Source organism: Cervus canadensis, chromosome 22, assembly GCF_019320065.1.
Source record: "Cervus canadensis isolate Bull #8, Minnesota chromosome 22, ASM1932006v1, whole genome shotgun sequence".
Taxonomy (NCBI): domain Eukaryota; kingdom Metazoa; phylum Chordata; class Mammalia; order Artiodactyla; family Cervidae; genus Cervus; species Cervus canadensis.
In genome coordinates this window covers 16833728-16853752 of record NC_057407.1, presented here as the reverse complement: position 1 = coordinate 16853752, position 20025 = coordinate 16833728, and the positions used below count along the sequence as shown (strand labels likewise).

At 36.5% G+C, this 20025-nt stretch overlaps 1 protein-coding gene across 1 annotated transcript; it reads left to right on the top strand.

The window, feature by feature from the left end:
• Positions 1 to 245: 245 nt before the first annotated feature.
• ARF4 (ADP ribosylation factor 4) lies at positions 246 to 19512 on the top strand. Its single transcript, XM_043441941.1, has 6 exons — positions 246 to 713; positions 9463 to 9543; positions 10004 to 10113; positions 15318 to 15389; positions 16833 to 16958; positions 18537 to 19512. Exons 1-6 carry the CDS (start codon positions 647 to 649, stop codon positions 18621 to 18623), a joined length of 543 nt encoding a protein of 180 aa, XP_043297876.1. The 5' UTR covers positions 246 to 646; the 3' UTR covers positions 18624 to 19512.
• The last annotated feature ends 513 nt before the right edge of the window (positions 19513 to 20025 follow it).

Genomic DNA, 20025 nt, shown 5'->3' with positions numbered 1-20025 from the left:
CCAACGCGCGTTGCGTGGAAGAGGACACGCAACGCACGGAAGAACGATGTTCACTACCTAACCCGTACTGCACAGCCCGCCTTTACGGAAGGAAGGAATACAACCACCAGGATGCATCTCTCTGGGCCGAAACGTCTCTCCTTGAGTCCGATTGGACCTGACGAAGCAAGGCATTGTGGGACTGCGTCCGCCGTCCAGTACACGGAGGCTAACTGGCCTCGCCCAGCCACGTCCGGGGGACTACGCCGGCCAGAGGCGCACGTCAGCGAAGATGGCCAATCTCTCTCCTGCGCAGGCGCAGTGGTTCGCGAAGCGCCGGAAGCGCAGGGGGATGGGGCGGCGGTGACGCGAATCTGTCCGCGTTGGAGGGGCCGGGCCGCTGCCGTAGTCGCCGCGGCTGCCTCGTGACGTGGCACAGCCGAAGCTTTAACGCCGGAGCCGGAGCTGCCCCGCCAGTCGTGGAGCAGGTCCTCACCCCACTGTCCCGGAGCTGCTTCGGACACGCCGGCTAGCGAACCGTCCCCGCAGCCGTCTTTCTTCCTCAGCAGCTCTTTCCTCGCTGAGTTTTCTGGGAGCGTATAAGGAGAAGGCCCGGGGACGCCCCAGACCCCTTTTGCTCGTGCCCATTGCAAGTGCCACTACCGCCATGGGCCTCACCATCTCCTCCCTCTTCTCCCGCCTCTTCGGCAAGAAGCAGATGCGCATTTTGATGGGTGAGTAAGGGCCTGAGAAAGGAGACCAGGCCCGGGTGGGGCGGACGGGTCTCTAAGCTCGGGGTGGCCTCGGGGCCTGTTTTTTGGGTTTTTTTTCCCCCTGTCCGCTGTGGTGGGGGAGGGGCGGCGGGCTGGGGGTCGGGAGGAATTCCTAAAGGGGAACAATGGGGTGAAGGGTGGGCGGTCGCCGCAGATGTGTTGAAGAGGTTGGAAGTGGGCCGCGGGCAAGGTTTCCTCCGAGTTTGGCGTTTTTCTCCTCGTCTTATTGAAAGCCGGACACAACTGGGGGAGATGTGAGGGTAGCGAACTCTCGGATCTTGCGAGTCCGGAAGAGGCTGGCGAGGCCCATTCTGAGAGAGCGATCTGGCTCCCTTCTTCCCCGGGTGTGGGCAGCGGTCGGGAGGGAGGGGAAGGCCCGGCGACTCCAACCTTCCTCCTCCCCCTTTCCGCCCCGTGTACACACTCTGCACACTCCCAGTGCTGTGAGCGAGCAGTCGCCGACTGCCCTGAGCCGGCCCGGGCAGGAAGTGACCAGGCCCAGTGCGGTGGCCCGGAGCACCTAGCTTTCCGTGGAGTCCGGAGTCCTCAGCGCGCTGTCTCTTCGCTAAACTTTGCTTCGCTCTGGATTCCGCCTCATATATATATATATATATATACACACACACATATTCTTTTCTTTATTCATGTCCTTGAAAACTTGAGATTATCATGAATGTTTCTTTTGGCCAGTCTCAAGGGCTAAATATATTTGGTTACCAGAGAGTTTTCAAAGTAATTTCTATTCAGCTGGCTAAAGTTTAATGAGGTGGCGGGGGGTGAGGGAGGAGAAGGCTTAGAAACTTTTTTTTTAAAGCTAGTGACAAGTTTTCAGTAAGTGAACATCATGACTCAGAATTTTAGGGAGACCCTGTTAAGTAGTAATTACACGAGTGTTTTAAAAAATTCTTATGGAAGGCGGGCTTTTAAAAAATTGCTCTTTAGGATCGGTGTTTTGCTCTTCTGATGGAGAAGGGGCTTGTCAGTTGAGTGATGTAAGCAGCGCCTTCCCGATGGTACTGTGAGTAGTTTTTACATCATAACTTAGGTCTGTGAACCTAAATAATACTACGAGGAGCCACAATAAATTTAAACATTGAGTTTTGTTGTTTCATTAGCTTGTTCTCTAGAGAAGTGGAGTAGGGGGAGGTTTTATTTGAAAATTCCCCGAAGCAAGGTTCAAGATACAGGACGGTTAAGGGTATGCCCATTTGGTTCTTTTTTCACTTAACACTAATTCCAGCTTACTCACAATCCCTGAAACAGTTGTTGATAATTCATTCGCAGAGATAAATGAAAGTGTTTTCTCTTTCAAAGTTTATCAGATTTCAGTTATAAAAAGAATTATTTTTAGGAGAGTAAGCATAATGTTTGCGCTTTTAAAAGTACCTGAAAATCGACAGTCTGAAGTATTTGAAGTCAATGGGAGACCTTTGGACTGTCATAAATGAATTTCCAGCGTGTTCTTTAAAGAGATTACCTAGTGTGTGTTTCTGTTCTTGGGAAATGTAGTGTGTTATATTTGAAATGGAGTATATAATATTTTACTTAAGATTTCTTGTAAATAAATTGTTTTTCATTTCATTAGTCTTTTGTAATGGCTGAAAGTTTCAGAAAAGAAACGTAGAATTATGTATGGTCTAAGCACTTTAAAATTTTGATATGTGTTAGGGGAACATTTCTCGCCCTTACTCCCCAGAAATGATTGAAAGAAAGTGGAAGAAGAAAAGTAACTTTGTGCATTTGTGCAGGGAGTAGAAGTCATGATTTTAAATTATTTAAGTCATTTCATGTTAAATTTTCTATTAGTCAGGTTTGCTATTCTTGTTTTACAGTTTAATTCAGGATAATTAGGTTTCCTTGATTGCATAGAGTGAAATCACAAGGTCACCTTTTATGGTAACTCATCAAATGAAGCATTAACCATATGCGGGGTATGTGTATGGATAGTGAAATAGGTGATTAGAGAGTTTGGTCACTCTTAGATTTTTATATCTAGCTTAATGAGGGATAGCATAAATAATCTTAATGTGTCTGCCCCATCCAAGTTTAGAATTACTAATTAAAGATTATTTTTCCATTATTAATGTTCTCTGACAGGCATGTGTTCTTCCTTTTCCTTTATATGGCTTAGGTAGAATTCATGCTTTCTTGAGTCAGTGATTTTTTCAGATTTTACCATTTTAAAGTATTATTGAAAGATAGCAGTTAGCTACATAGAAATTATTTAATTTTTCTCCAAAGGGAAAATCACATGTGAATGATTATTATTGAGCTTAAATTCAAAGTCAGCTAGTTACCACCTTAGATTTTTCATGTAGTTCCTTTATTATCCTCTTTTCAGTATGACCTCCATATTTTAATTTGTGGTGAGATGTAATTTTGGTAAATGACTCCCTAAATGTTGTTTATATTTGAAAACTATGTTATGTAGAGGAATTATTAATTCTGCTCTCTTAAACTTGCAATTTCTTGCCTGTTGAAAAGCTGAAAATGTGTTGGCTTTCAAAAAAATTGCTAATCAAGTGTAGATTTGTTATTTTACATGTGATTGGCTTTTTTGGACCAGAGAGATTCAGGAGGAAAGATCTTTCGCCAATTTGAGAAATACTACTTTAAAGAGCGTGATCTTTCACACTTTCCCCTAGCATATTTTATAAATATATTTACTATGTAATTTAAAACTTTTTGGTCCTGATTCTAAAAATAATGTCCTTTTTGTTAAATTTAGAAGATGTGAAAAAGAATAATTGATACCTTATAATTCCACCATTTCACTATTATTATTTGTTATATTTACTTTTAGCCTTTAAGAGGAAGTTTTTGTTTCTCTGGAATTGTAGTTGTGGTATATAGCTTTCTGTTCTTTTTGACTTGGTTTATTATGACCTTTTTCTTAGGTCGTTAACTGAAAACATAATTGCCAGCCTTTAAAAAAGGGGGGAGGTCTTCTGATTAGTTATATGATAGAGGGAAATGATAGAAGAGGCAAAAATCCTTAGCTTTATGCCCTTAGATGGAGAAGGAAATGGCAGCCCACTCCAGTATTCTTGCCTGGAGGAGCCTGGTAGGCTGTTGTCCATAGGGTCGCACAGAGTTGGACATGACTGAGGTGACTTAGCGTGCATGCATGCATGCATTGGAGAAGGAAATGGCAACCCACTCCAGTATTTTTGCCTGGAGAATCCCAGCGACGGAGGAGCCTGGTGGGCTGCCGTCTATGGGGTCTCACAGAGTCGGACATAACTGAAGCGACTTAGCAGCAGCAGCAGCATGCCATTAGAAGTTGATGCAGCCATGCTTAGGTGCACCCTCATGCGTTATTATGAAGTATTTCTATCAGAGACTGATAATTTGCTACTAATTAATACCACAGTAATCAAAGTGCTGACATCCCTGAGCTGTTGGGTAGAAGCAAAACCCAAGCTCATTATAATTTTCCTATACACCTGTTAGCATCAGTGTCAGTTTTGATAACTGAACCTCTGAGGAATTCGATAAAATATTAATGTACTCTGGGTCCACCAATAAAACCTGAGGGAAGAATGTTGACATATGAATACTCTGGCATCAGACCTAACATTGTTTTTAATTTTTAAAAAATTGAGATGTAATTCACATAATACTCATTCATTTAAAGTGTATAATTCAGTGATTTTTAATATATTCACAAAGTTGTATAACCATTACCACCATCTTTTTTTTTTTTTTGGTGGCTGTGGGATCTTAGTTCTCTGAGAGGGGATCTAACCTGGACCATTGCAGTGAAAGCCCAAAATCCTAACCGTTAGGCCACCAGGGAACTCCTACCACTGTGTTAGTTCTAGAACATTTCATCAGCCCAGAAAGAAACCCCACCACTTTAGCAGTCACTCCTGCTCCTCACCCCTCCCTCTTGCAGCAAACCACTTTTCTGCTTTCTGTTGCTATGGTCTTGTTTGTTCAGGATATATGTGGCCTTTAGTGTCTAACTTCTTTCACTTAACATGTTTTCAAGGTTCATTATACTGACACATTATAGCATGTATCAGTACTCCATTCCTTTTTATGGCCAAGTAGTAATTCCACTGTATGGATATATTCCATAGTTTATCATTCTTCAGTTGATGGAAATGTAGTTGTTTTCACATTTTGGTTCTTACAAATTATGCTGCTGTGAACATTCATGCAGTTTTTGTGGAGGCATATATTTTTAATTCTCGTGGGTAAATTAGCTAGGAATGGGATTGTTGGGTCATTCTTAATTATGTTTTACATGTTGAGGAACTGACAAACTTTTTCAAAGCAGCTACACCTTTTCACATTCCTGCAGCTATGTATGGATCTAGTTTCTCGAAAAGATCTTGTGTTTCTTACTACTCCTGTGATTCTGAGAACATTTCTGGATTTCATATTTTGCATCTAAAAAATGGAGAGTTATTGTGAGGGTTAAATTACAAAATGTATGGAATTACCTGGTATTGTGTTTGGAACACAATAAGGACTTGATTTTTAATTATTTAAAAATTATTCTGAAGTTTTATTTCTATCTTCCTTGTAGAAAATTTGAAAGATAAACAAAACATGAAGAAAAATATCCTAACTGAAACTTTACTTACTGAAAATATACTTGCTTCTTTTCAGTCTTTTTTCTTTTTTGCATTTGGTTTTTTCCCAAGTTGAGGTAATTGTAATCTATTTTCTTTAACTTAAAATAAGAGTATTTCTAATGATTGCCAAAAGATTTGGGGGACAGTTTTGCTGCTTTTGACTGTTCGATCGAAGTGTATGTCCAGTCAAGGAGAATAAGTAATTCCAGTATATCTTTCAAAACAGTGACTTGTTTATGAGGGTGAGAGGGAGGGGGAGGACATTACTGGACTGTACAGATTAGTCTTATCTTGGCTAGTTGAGGATTGGTTATAGCTTCATTTCATGGAGAAATCTCATTGCCAAATATTGCAACAGTAAGAAAATACATACTTAAGAAATCACTAAAGTGGCACAGAATTGTTAGACCAACATTTTTTGAGTAAGGAACTATATAATGAGTGATGATATGCATTAATTTGTGCATCTTAAACTTCATGATAAAAATACCTCAAAACTTAGGGCTTGCATTTATACAACACTTATTTTAGATGCAACTCAAAAAAGATAATCTTTGTGATTTTAGAGTCTTGTATGTGGCTGTGAGCCACTTAACTCTTGTCTTAAAATTTTTAAAATAGCTTACAGGTGCTTAAAAAAACTTTATGGGTGCACTATTTTTGTAAATGTTCTCCTCTTTTTTCAATTTAAATAAGCATATAAAATATTAAGTCTCTTCAGCAGTCATCCTGATGAGTTTTCACTAGTCCCAATGGTTTTTAATAAAGGAAAGACATTACTTGGGAAATATTTTCTTTTTAATGAAATCAATACATGTTTATTGTATAAAAAAGTTCTAAGTATTTAGAGTAGAAAAATATTAATTATGCATACAAACAGGTATAAATTGTCATTTAAAGAAAAGTTAATTACCTGCATGCTTTTGTATAACCTAAAGTAGTTATGTAATGTAATCATTATTTGTCCCGGATTTCTTTCATTCCTTGTCAATATTTTTGGACTTACACTGTTTTTAAACTAAGATTTGAGGTCTAGTTGGACCTCCAGTGAGGACAGGTGTATACATGAGTTCTCCAAACTAAACACAAATTAAAAACTTATTTTTTAATTAATTAATTTTTGGCTGTGCTGGGTATTCATCGCTGCCCACGGGCTTTCTCTAGTTGTGAGTGGGGGCTGCTCTAGTTGCGGTGTACAGGCGTTTCATTGCAGTGGCTTCTCATTGCAGAGCACGGGCTCTTGGCACTTGGGCTCAGTAGTTGTGGCGCACAGTTTTAGTTGCCCTCTGGCATGTGGGATCTTAGTTCCTGCACCAGGGATCAAACCTGTGTACCCTGGGTTGGGAGGAGGATTCTTAACCACTGGACCATCAGGGAGTCCCCACAAGTTTTTTTCCTAATCATTTCAGTTTTAGTTCTTCTGACTTGGGCTAATGGTATTTGGACTTAGCCAAAGGTGAATTTTGCTTTATTTGAAAATTTGATAAAAACTGCCTGAAAAGGATTTAGATTCAGCATACTTAGCTTTTTCCAACAATGAAAAGATCCTGTTGTTCACCCCTTCGTTCTCTGTATTTTTATTGAAAATGCTAAACTCTAAGGTAGCTGCTTTTGTTTCCTTGTGTATCTTTTAAAGTTATGTTTTCTGATATGTTTGCTACTGTTCCATAGTTGAAAAAGAAAACAGGGGCTTCCCTGGTAGTCCAGTGATTAAGACTCCGCATTGCTCTGCGGAGTAACACAGGTTCGATCCATCCCTAGTTGAGGATAAAGCAGTTCCTGTTAATGGTTTGTTTTTCTTATGCCCATAAGTGAGGGCTTAGAGTGTGGGTATTCACTTTAAGTGTCATGATATTTTGGACAGAATAAACAGTTTCAGTATGAAGAAATGGGGAACAGAGTGATTAGAAGATACAGGAGGAAAAGAGCATAAAATGCCTGAGTCTCCATGGAGATTGTTTTTTTAACTGCCTTTTATTTAATATGTAGTTATCTTTTACCTGGCTTCCCTGGTGGCTCAGATGGTAAAGAATCTTATCTGCAATGCGGGAGACCCCGGTTCAACCCCTTTTTTTTTTTTTTTATCTTTTACCAGTGCTCTTTATTTCTCCATATGGATTCACATTATTATCTAGAGTCCTTTTACTTAAGTTTGAAACTCCTTTTAGTGTTTTTTTGTAGGATGGGTTTGCTAGTAACAAATTCTCTTAGTTTTTATTTGGGAAATGTCTTACTTTCTCATTTTTGAAGGATAGTTTTGCTGGACGTAGGAGTCTGATGGATGTTCTTTCTTCCATAACTTTGAATATAACATCCTGCTGCCTTCTGGCTTCCATAGTTTCTGATGAGAAATCAGCATTTACTCTTATTGAGAGTCTTCTGTACATGATGAATCATTTCTCTCTTGCTGCTTTCAAGATTCTTTCTTTCTCTAGCTTTCAGCACTTTGTTTACAATCTAAGTGTTAATTTTTTTGTAGTTCATCCTACTTCGAGTTTTTCAGCTTTTGGGGTGTGTAGATTAGTGTTTCTCATCAACTTTGGGAAGTTTTCAGTCACTGTTTCTTCAGATATTCTTTCTGTCTCTTTCCTTTTCTGGGGCTCTCATTATGCACATTTTGGCATCCCTGATGGTGTCCCTCTGGTCTCTGATACTCTGTTTACTTCATTATTTTTTTTCCTTTTCCTCAATGTGAATAGTCTCAGTTGACCTATCTCAAAGCTCACTGATTCCTTTTTCTACCAGCTCAGATATGCTGCTGAACTCTTCTAGTGGTTTTTTTCCATTTCAATATTGTACTTTTTAACTCCAGAGTTTCAGTTTGACTGTTTTTAATAGTTTTCATATCTCTCTTTGATGAGATACCTTCTCATACTTTCCTCTTTTTTCTTTTTAAAATTTTATTATATTTTATTAATAAAATAATAAAATATTATATTTTATTAATTTTAGGGGAGTATAATTGCCTTGCAATTCTAGGGAGATCTTAAAGCTCTCCCCATTGTAGGATACAGAGCAGAAAGGATTGTTATATAGGTAGAAGGAATTTGAGTAGCCTGCTCTAGTCTTTGATTTCATTTTGGACTAACTGATAAAAGTTAAACTACTTGCACAGGAATGTAAGTTAGATAAGTGAGGTGATTTCAGTTTTTTCTTTTCTTTTAATCAGCATGGGTTTCCTTTGTTAAGTCATACTCCGAAGTAAATATCCTTGCTTAAGTCAATACTCAGTTGAATTGATTTTAAAATCTGTGATAGTGTTAATGTAGGTGACCAAATGTGATTCCTTAGATGAATAATCCATTCAATGAGGTTATTAGATATTGGTCTCCCATTTTTGAAGGCTTTAGCAGATAATGTAGTATGTGCAGATTTTCAAAGATTCATACTTAAACATTTAATTTGCCTTTCACTCTCTTCTGTGTATTTTTGTTGTAGCATGGATTTTTCTCAGAAGCAGGTACATTCCTCCCTACTTATATCCACCTGCCTCAAAGGAATTTTAAGAATTTAGGCATTACATTGGAGATGAGTATGACAGGGCAGTTTTCACAACCCAAATTAACTAGTCTTTTGTATCACTTCTGCACATTTGATGTTGAAATGGATTAAGATACAGGTAAAGCTGGCCTCATCTTTATGATTTAAGGAGGTCATAGTTATATACTGTTTTTCCTCCAGCATTAAGACCTTTACTTAAAATTTTCTTCTTATATTAAAGGGAATTGACTTTGTCAATCTTAAAGATGCCTCTTAATTTGTTCTTATGTGTTCTCTGATCCCATTTCTAATTTGTGTTTTTTAAAATGGTAGTATTTCATGGAATTAATGAGGACTTGGAAGAGATCTCAGATTACTTGATCAGGTCCCTTTATTTTATAGCTAATTTCTCTGACCTCTTTGCTTAAGTGACCCCATGCTATCTCTCTAGGTCTAGAAAGGAAAATGGAAATGGCATTTTTAAGAAGTGTAGTCTTCGGGAGTTAGAAATGAGGTGATTTCATTTCTAACTCATTAGTGCCTTGACCAGTCAACTTTTGCTTTCAAACTAAAAATTTGTTGTACAATTGTTTCTTAGTGTGTCCTTTTGGTCTAGATTTAAAATCTGTAATGTCTTTTTCTAGTTGGATTGGATGCTGCTGGCAAGACGACCATTCTGTATAAACTGAAGTTAGGGGAGATAGTCACCACCATTCCTACCATTGGTAAGAAGGTTTACAGTGACTTTTATTTATATAATAATAATGTATTATAAAGTGAAATAGAATACAGTTTAATTTTGACTTTTTTTTAGAGTAGTTTTTGGTTCACAGAAAAATTGAAAACTACAGAGATTTCCCATATGTACTCTTCCCCTACACATGCATAGCCCTCTCCATCATCAATATCACTTATTTTATCAATTAATAAACATACATTGACACATGGTAATCATCCGAAGTCCATATACTTAAGGTTTGGTACATTGTGTGGGTTTGGACAAATACCATTAATAACATGTATGCATTATTGTAACTGTCTTGGGTTTTTATCTTTGTTGATTATGTATTAGGACTTAAAAAAAAAAACAAAAAACCAATTCTGGGGGAATTCCACAATCAAAGGGTTGTTTTCTGAATGACATTGTGCTCAGTGGTCTTTTCTTTTTTTCTTTTTCCTATGTAGGTTTTAATGTGGAAACAGTAGAATATAAGAACATTTGTTTCACAGTATGGGATGTTGGTGGTCAAGATAAAATTAGGCCTCTCTGGAGGCATTACTTTCAGAATACCCAGGTAAGTAAGGAATGCTATACATTTTATAACTTCTCTTTATATGTTTCATGCTGTAAAGTTGAATATATACTGTTTACTTGGATATTCATGTTCATTTTGTGAGTTGGCATTCTTCTTATCAGTACTTCCATGTTCTTCAGTGGACTCTCTCCTTCGTACCTTTACAGACTAAATTACCTAGGGTAGAAAAGTTACATAATTATCATAGTAATATTTTGGAAGGTGGATTGGGGTGGCTCTCAAGATTGAATTAGATGTCATCAGTAGTTCCGTTGGTTTCATTCTTAGTGTAGAATCTTAGAAGTAAGATCTTTCTTCTAAAAGTATAGCTTTCTGTCATTGTTGTTTTTAATGAATGTACTGCAATTAGTAGTTCTTCATTTAACTCAGTTAAGAGTTTATTAAAATACGTGAGGAAAAAATATATTAAGTTAGAGCTTCTCTGTTGATTTGTGAGGTATTTTTGTATTATGTAGTATGTATAATACTGACGTGGAAGAGACTTTAGTGATCCTGTGGAGCAGAAATTCTCCAATTTGACTGTGTATTAAAGTCATCTGGAGAGTATTAAAAGCCTCAAAAACCTGAGCATAACACCTGACCACTTGAATCAGAATCTCTGGCAACATAAACCAGACAACATAAACCAGTAGTGTTTCTCAGACTTTAATCTGCATATGAATCACTTGGGTATTTGTTAAAATACAGGTCAGTTCAGTGGGACCTGACTAAGGCTTGAGATTCTTCATTCCTAGCAAATTCTCAGGTGATGGTGCTAATACTGCTGGTTTGGGACCTTCGGCTCCATTACTGGGTTTTCCAGCAGTAGCATCTCTGACATTTCAGGGTGGTTAATTCTTTGTTAGTGACTATGGAGAGGGCTCTTTGCGTTCATTGTAGAGCGCTTGGCAGCAGCATTGGCCTTTATCCACTAGTCGTAATCTACCCAGTCACAGTCTCCCCTACCCAGGCCAGTTGCAACAACCGAAAATGTCTCCATGTATCGCAGAATATTTCCTGGAGACAAAATTGCTCACTCTTAAGAACCACTGTGGTAGTCTAACTCTTATATATGAGGAAACTGAAGCTTGGAATGATTTAATTAAGACTGGAGAGCTGGTTCTTATTTTACATTTTCAGTTAAGTAGGTCCCAACTCTGGTGATTTCTACCACATGAGGGGTTTCTTGTTAGTTTTTGTTTACTACTGGAGTTGATAAAGGTTTGTAAAAAAAAAAGTAATGTGTGATGTTACAAGCACTTCCTATGTTTAAGAGGTGCAGATGTCATTCTTGATTCCCCTTCTTAGAACATTGTATACAAGTGAGGTTTATTGCCACCAGGTAGCAGTGAATACTCTTAAGTGAGTGGCTGAAACAACCAGGTTTAAGTAGCATGTCATGTTAAGTAAGTGACATACTTTTTATTAAAAAATAAGTGTTTCTGTTCATTAACATAAAAGTGAAAGTATCAGTCACCCTGTCGTGTCTGACTCTTTCTGACCCCGGGCACTGTAGCCTACCAGGCTCCTCTGTCCATGAGCATCTCCAAGTAAGAATACTGGAGTGGGTTGTCAGTCCCTTCTCCAGGGGGAATCTTTGTGACCCAGGGATCAAACCTGGTTCTCGCGCATTGCACGCTGATTCTTTACCATCTGAGCCACAGGAAGCCTTTGCATTAACATAGCTGTGGTTAGAACATGTTTTAATATGAGTTATATTTTAAAACTTTGTTGTGAAAGTTTTCAAATATATACAAATGTAAAGAATAGCATAATAAACTCCCACATATCTATCACTCAACTTCAGTTATTAGGATATGGACAGTATTGTTTAATTGATACTCCTTAATTATATATTTTGCCTTTTGGATTGTTTTAAAGTAAGTCATAGGCAGTTTTGTAGACAACACACGTTTGAAATAAATTTGGTATGAAATAAAACTGGTAATCCTAAACCTTTAATTCTTTATAATTTATTTAATTTTTATAATTTTATTGAAGTATAATTGATTTATAGTGTTTTAATTTCTGCTGTACAGCAAAGTGACTTAGTTATATAGACATATATTCTTTTCCATGTTCTTTTCATTGTGGTTTACCACGAGACATTGAATGTAGTTACCTATGCTATACAGTAAGACCTTGTTTATCCATCCTATATATACTAGTTTGCATCTGTTAATTCCAGGCTCCCAGTCCCCCCTCATCACCCCCACCTGTCAGCCACAAGTCTGTTCTCTGTGTCTGTGAGCCTCTTTCTGTTCTGTAGATATGTTTATTTATGTTGTATTTTAGATTCCACATAAAGTGGTGTCATATGGTATTTGTCTTTCTTTTTCTGACTTTCTTCACTTAATATGATGACCTGTAGGTCCATCCATGTTGCTGCAAATGGCATTATTTTATTCTTTTTTTACAGCTGAGTAATATTCTGTTGTATATATGTGCTACATCTTCTTTAATCTTTTCATCTGTTGATGGACGTAGAGATGTATCCATGTTTTTAAGCCTTTCACTCTTGACCAAAGGTAACCCTGGTCGTATTCCTTGACTTGTTTAGACTGCTATTTAATTTACTTTTAACTTGTAATTAGACTTATTCCTGGCCTCTGTGGACCACCCTAGAATTGAAAGTTCAGGTATTCTTCCCAGGGACCTCAAGGCTGCTGGAGAAAACTTTATGATTACCAGATGTAATCACCACTAACCTCTTAAAGCTCTCTTTTGCAACATTCATGATCAGTTCTTTTAGAAGCTAATTATTCTATTTAACCATACTTTCTCTAACTTACATTAACAGTCCATGACACATTGTTTATTGCAGTAAATTCCTCTTCTCTGTATAATTGAAATTATTTTCCTATTCTAAACAAAAAAGTAAATATTTAGCTTTTTAAGTAGTCTTTTCTTAGACTAGCCATTTTTAGAATCCTAACTTTTCTACCCTCTGGGTTCTATGCTGTCTCAGGAAGTGAATAACTTAAACTTAATTCTAAAATAACCTTTCCTCTCAATGTTATGTTGGGACTGACAGTGTTGTTTGCATTTTAAACAATAAAAATAGATTGTTAGTAGTCCAGATAAAATTAGATCCGTTTTAGAGGCATTACCTCTTCTAGAGAAGTAGGTTCTAAAAAGGACTAACTTTCGGGATAGGAGGAAAAGGAGACAGTTACTAAATGCCTGTGATATTCCAAATACAAATGTTAGATTCTTTTATACCTGTGTGATTATGTTTAATCTTTAATAGGCTTAAAAAGTTGTTAGTATTTTATTTTATAGACTAGGAGGCATGTTCAAAGATTAGGTAATTTATATAATTAATAACCAGTGCTTAGATTTGAATTTGTTGTTTTTCCACTATGCCATTGTTGTTTCAGTTGCTAAGCCGTGTCCGGGTCTTGGTGACCCCATGGACTGCAGCACACCAGGCTTCCCTGTCCTTCACTATCTCCTATAGTTTGCTCAGACTTAGGTCCATTGAGTCTATGATGCCATCCAACCATCTCATTTTCTTTTGCCCCCTTTTCCTCCTGTCCTCAGTCTTTCTCGGCATCAGGGCCTTTTCCACTGAGCCCGCTCCTCACATCAGATGGCCAAAATATTGGAGCTGGAGCTTCAGCTTTAGCATCGGTCCTTCAGTGAATATTCAGGGTTGCTCTTCTTTAGGATGGACTGGTTGGATCTCCTTGCAGTCCAAGGGGCTCTCAAGAGTCTCCTCCGGCACCACAGTTCAAAAGCACTAGTTCTTCGGTGCTCAGCTCCTTCGTGGTTCACCTCTCACATCCGTACATGACTACTGGAGAAACCATAGCTTTGACTATATATGGACCTTTGTCGGCTAAAGTGATGTTGCCGGTTTTTAATATGCTGTCTAGGTTTATCATAGCTTTTCTTCCAAAGAGCAAGCATCTTAATTTTTGGCTGCAGTCACCACAGAGATTTTGGAGCCCAAGAAAACAAAATCTACCCATTATAATATAATGGCTCTCAAAGCATCAAAATTTTTTTCAAAGGGTAGGCTGTTTAAAGTGATTTCCTGCAGAGATAAAGGAAATGGGCTTGAAGTTTTCTAGACCAAAAGAAAGTATATGACACTTAATGTCCGTAGCCTGAAATACTTATTGGCATAGTACCTAGCAAGCTCTATGATAATACTGAGAGGATTAATCCCTCAGTGGGTTTAATGTGGTGACTTACACAAATAGTAGCACGAGACAGTTTGTGATAAAGTGACAGAAGATTAAAAATACTTGGGTCAGGTTGTGGGGAGAATAATAATACTTGGTACAATAGGGATAGATTTTGACAAATTTGCCCTGTCTCTAACTTAAAATTGTATACTTTTTCATTTGAAAGTTTTTGGAAGAATCTTAATTCAACTACTTCCTTCCCAATTAGTATAAAATTCTAATTCTTTTGTTGTATAAAATTCTAATATATGAATATCTTTAAGAATGGTTACTATCTTCTTTTTTGTTAAGAATTTCTTACTTGATCAAGTCATTCTTGAATTTTTCTTGATATATTTGGCTTAAAACTTTCTGGCCCTGATTCTGAAACTGGCAGGCAGCATTCTAGAGTAAGACTTTCTTTTTATATGAACCATATAAAAACTCCTGAAGTGCCCTCCTTCCTCTTTTTTTAGTTTCATTTTGTGCATGCCTTCGAGTAAGCTAATTCAGTTAGTAAATTGAATCTTTAGGATTGTCCTTTGATCTAAATTGGATTGTCCTTCCTTTATACTACTTCTGTGCCCACTTTGTGGCCATTTTGTTACTAATACTCACCTGCACTTAAACTTGCAAGGGCAGGGGAAAGGGATAAAGTTTATTCTTTAGTGTGGTTGAAAAAAGAGTAAGAGTTGTGTTTTTTTTTTTTTTTTTTTGGAAATAGCATTGATAAGTTAAAAATCACAAATAGTGCTCAAATCTGTTTTTAGTTTTTATTGCTCTCTTTTCTTTTTTTTTTTTAAAGTAAGGAAACTTTCTTCCTAGCACTTAACTCTTAATATGGTTTTGCTGCCTGTATATTTAGGGTTCATGTTTTTGTTTTTGTTTTTTTTTTCTTTTTTTTTTTTTGCGCCTGCCGCCGCCGCCATGCTGCCCGGCCAGCGCGCGCACAGCGGGCGGGGGCGGGCTAGGGTTCATGTTTATTGTGTGTTTTAAATTTAACTTATAATTTATTTAAACAATTTTTTTCAGGGTCTTATTTTTGTGGTAGATAGCAATGATCGTGAAAGAATTCAGGAAGGAGCAGAAGAGCTGCAGAAAATGGTGAGAATATTTTTTAAATTTATTATTTCCAAGATACGTTATTTTCTGGGTGACAGTGGTGATATTAGTGGTCAGTACGTTTTAACTGTAATCTGATTACATCAGTGAGCTTAGAAAGAACCTTGAGGAACTGTATTCACAGATTGTTAGGACTGCACGTGAAAATTTATACTCATGAATGAGTGACTGCTTCAGCAAGTTGGGAGGAAAGCCCAGTTTGTAGAATGCTGTGTGGGTGAATCTCCAGTTTTGAAGTGTTTATGACCTTGGAATCCTTGTTCCCAAGGTCATTGGGTTTAGTTTTCTCTATACTGTACCTATAATATATAACTTCAAAATGTTTTGTAATGTCAACTATGATAAAAAAAAAAATCCACCCAAAGGATATAGCATTTTGGTTGATGGTGGCATTTTGGCCTTGCCATATATTAGATTAATATTTTCATATATTCATATTACTAAAAATCTTGGGGGGGGGATTGTTGAGGAACTTTGCCATGGTTTCAGACTTATAGCTGTGAAATATTTACTGAAATACTATCATTCACTGCTCCTAAGAATGTTGAGTGAAGTTTATAAAACCATAGTGCTGGTATATGTGTAAGTGGTGCTTTTTTTTTTTTTTTTTTTTAACTGGTGCTTTTTATGTCTCAGTTAAATATTACCCCTTCTACTCTTCCTTTTTTTTTTTTTCCATCTTTTTTTGGTAAAGTTTTATTGATATAATTCACATACCATAACTTCACTCATTTGATATATGGAAGTCAATGGTTTCTAGTATATAAAATTGTATAATCATTACCACAGTTGAATTTTAGAACATTTTCATCATCTCCAAAAGAAATCCTATAAACAGTAGTATTCGTCCCCCATACCTTCTCTCCACCCCACACTCCCCCGTGTATACACATATGGTTTTTTGTTAACCTTTTAAAAGGTTCTGTCGCTTTGTACTTAGCATACGTTTCCGAGTTTTGTCTCATATCGGTGTTTGATTCCTACCAGCTTCAGCTTTTGGTATTATTATTGTATTTTTCATGATACTATGCCCTAATCACTATATCATTTTCCCATTGTTTGATCCTGCTGACTAGAAAGTATAAAAGTCCAGAAAGACTCACCATGTAAATAAGTTTACAATTAAATACCATAAAGTTCTCCCATAAATGTTTATTCGTATGTGTGTTTCTTGTCCTTGCCAGTCCTGATCCTCTGTGGGTGACTGTCAAGACTGAATGAATGATTTACCTTAACAAAGTGTAGGGTGATTTACTTAATAGTTTTGTTTTCCTTGTAGGTGTATGATTATTGGTTTGATGTTTGATAATGTATTTAATGTTGAATAAATGATGTATATATGTAGGAAGACAGTGTTTTACCTAGTTTGTTATAGTAATTGAATTTTGATTTGATAGTTATTAAAGTCTTAGTTTTTATTTTTAGCTTCAGGAAGATGAGTTGCGAGATGCAGTGTTGCTGCTTTTTGCAAACAAACAGGACTTGCCGAATGCTATGGCCATTAGTGAAATGACAGATAAATTAGGTCTTCAGTCCCTTCGTAACAGAACAGTAAGTATTTGGAGTTTCAATCATTAGGATACTTTTTTAAGCTAGTATTTAGTTTAAACATTTATAACTTACTTGTCCTCTTTGAAACAGGTAGTGAGCACATCTTTTTAAAAGCTACAGGGACTTCCCTGGAGGTCCAGTGGTTAAGACTCCACTCTTAACTGCACGGAGCATGGGTTCAGGCCCCGGTTGGGAAAACTAAGATCCCTCGTGCCTTGCAGTGCAGTCGAAAAAAACCTATAAGAGACTCTTGCTTATATATAAAAAAAACCTATCTTTTTTTAGGCTTTATTTCAAACCTATCTTTTATATAACTCTGCAGCACATATTTTGTGGTGAGATTTTCTTTTTAAAACTCCAATATTTATCAGCTATATTTTAAATACTATTTGGTACTGTTTTCATGGTAGCATTAAACTTGTGTGGGGACTATACCTATGATATTAAACAAGTTTTGAGTTTCGAATTATAAAAAATCTATTTTCTCTCCAATAGCTTATCATTTTAGATCAGTTATTTAAGTATTAGCAAAATACAATATACTATTTTATGTATAAAAATGTCACAACTGTTTTTGTAGCTTGTGCTTTACAATAGTTTTTCATTAACTTGTCAACAAGGCAAATACTGTGGTATGACAATAACTGTATTCACTGTTTAACATGCCCCAGGCTAATTTAAATAAGACAGACTAAACGATGCCAGTTTTCCATGCTGAGGAGATATGAATTCATGCTTTTTCCCAGCCTTCTGGGTTATTAGGGTCTTTGGTGTTCAAGTAATAATTGGCAGCATATGGTAGACTTGAAGTGACTTTGCAACATTAAAACAAAGTATTTATTTTAACCAAAATAAAACTGGTCAATAAAGTTAATAAATCATCCCATAAAGATAATTAAATTACTTTCTAGGTCTTTTTCCTGGTATTTGTATATTTTCATGGCATTTGATATACTGAAGATAACATTTGTAGACATTTTAAAGAGTGGAACTTTTGGGGTGCATGAGACTAAAGACAGTGAAATTCTTGGAAAAGCTTGCCTCTGAAATATTAGCAATCCCTACTCTTTGAAAATTTTGCTTCCTCTACTTTGAACTTAGTTTTATGAGAAACAAGGGCCAAGTGGGTATTATTAGTTATTAATACAAATCTTGCTGTGAACATTCAGATAAAGTAGTAGTTGGTTAAATGTAATGAATGAGTAGCAGAACTTCTGTTTCTCTGCCCATTATTGATTCCTGGCTTCCATCAGCCTAGCTTACTTTGTTGGGTTTGGATATGATAGCTAATTAGTTCTGTGCTAGATGTAAAGAGTGCATATGCAGATGATTTATGATTTTTAATCCTCAGCAGTTATATGCTTTTTATATTTTATTAGATATAAAATTAGTCATTGTGAGATATAATAATACTTTAACTCTCTGACAACTTTAGTTTCTATGACTTTATGTATTTTTTTCCTTTTTTCTATACATTTATGGTACCTCCTAATTCCCCTGGAAAATAATTTTCTGAATAAGAAATGTTAAACATTGATTATATTAATCAAGCATTTTTTTGTTGTCCTTTCTTTACAGTGGTATGTTCAAGCCACTTGTGCTACACAAGGAACCGGTCTGTATGAGGGACTTGACTGGCTGTCAAATGAGCTTTCAAAACGTTAAATGAAGCTGGATATCTAACCAAGGACATGTTTGATAGAATTGGTCTAGGCTTGTTACAACAAAATTAGTTTGCATCTTGGTTATTAAACAGTATCTGGGACTGGTTTGGGCAGAATATTACTGTGTTTAAACTTATTTTGTTGCCAATTATTGTTTACCAAGTATAATGTTGCCATTTAGCAATATGCTTGGTTTTAAAGAGATTCTCCTTAACTTGGGAAAAAAAAAGTGTCCTCTTTTAATTTTACTTCCCTTAAGCCTAAATGCCTGGACTTAGCTAATGTGACACCTTTAAATAAATCCATTTTGAATGTTTGGTTTTTTTTTTGTTTTTGAGCCCACAAGAAATAATGTTTTAAAGTTACCCCTTGCTACTTTAATGATACCTTTATCATTCCTGGGACAGTCTGCTGATTTAAAAAAATGTAGCATTCCATTTGTATTTATTTCCCCCCCTTGCCAAAAAGATTTTTTAGTACTGCTTGTACCAGCCAGGGAAATGCTCCAAAACACTATTCAGATCTTGCACTGAGGAACTTCTATTTCTTCCCCCATTGTTATTGACTCCTGGCTTTCATCAGCCAAGCTTACCTTGGTGTGGTTTGGATTTGATAATTAGTTCTGTGCTAGATGCAAAGAGTGCATATGGAGATGATTTTTAATCCTCAGCAGATTGTCTTCCTTTATATTGTATCTTTTTTATGTTGCATGTTGCTTTTGGTATCAGCCTGACTCTTTGCCCAGTATATGATAGTTCTGCTGATGTTTTATTGTTTATTGGTGAACATATCTTCATTAAGAGTTTTTGGAAAACTCATCAAACTCAATGAATAAGTTTTCTTCATAACCCATTTGGAATTATTCCTAATAAAATGATAAAAACATGTAATGGTGTTTGTTTTTCTTGAGTCTTGAAGATGTTTGAAATGGATTTTTCTTATTTAGCAGAGTTCATTTGCATTTATTACATACTGTGAACAATCATACAGATCCCACTGAGTTTATTGTTTGAATTGGAAGTAAAATACAGGTTGCTAATCATGTGTATAACAGAGTGGGGAGCAACTTCAAAAATTTAGTGTTCTTTGATAAAATACCATTTTGATGCTGTACATTTCTAAAGTCAGATCAAGAGTAAAAACCTGTAATAAAATGAACTACCCCCAAAGTATATATGCATGTATTTGTTTCACAGCTCACATTAGTTAAAAAACATCCAAGTGTTGTTTGCATGGCATAATACATAGGTTGTTAGTGATGCTGCTCTCCTATGTAGGAGAACAGAGTTCACAAGCACTTTCTTTTTTAGCATCACAAATTTCAGAACTTCTGCAGAAAGTGACTAATTCTGTCATAAGGTATATACCTCATGAACTTAATCTATGAAGTTACTAAGAACTCA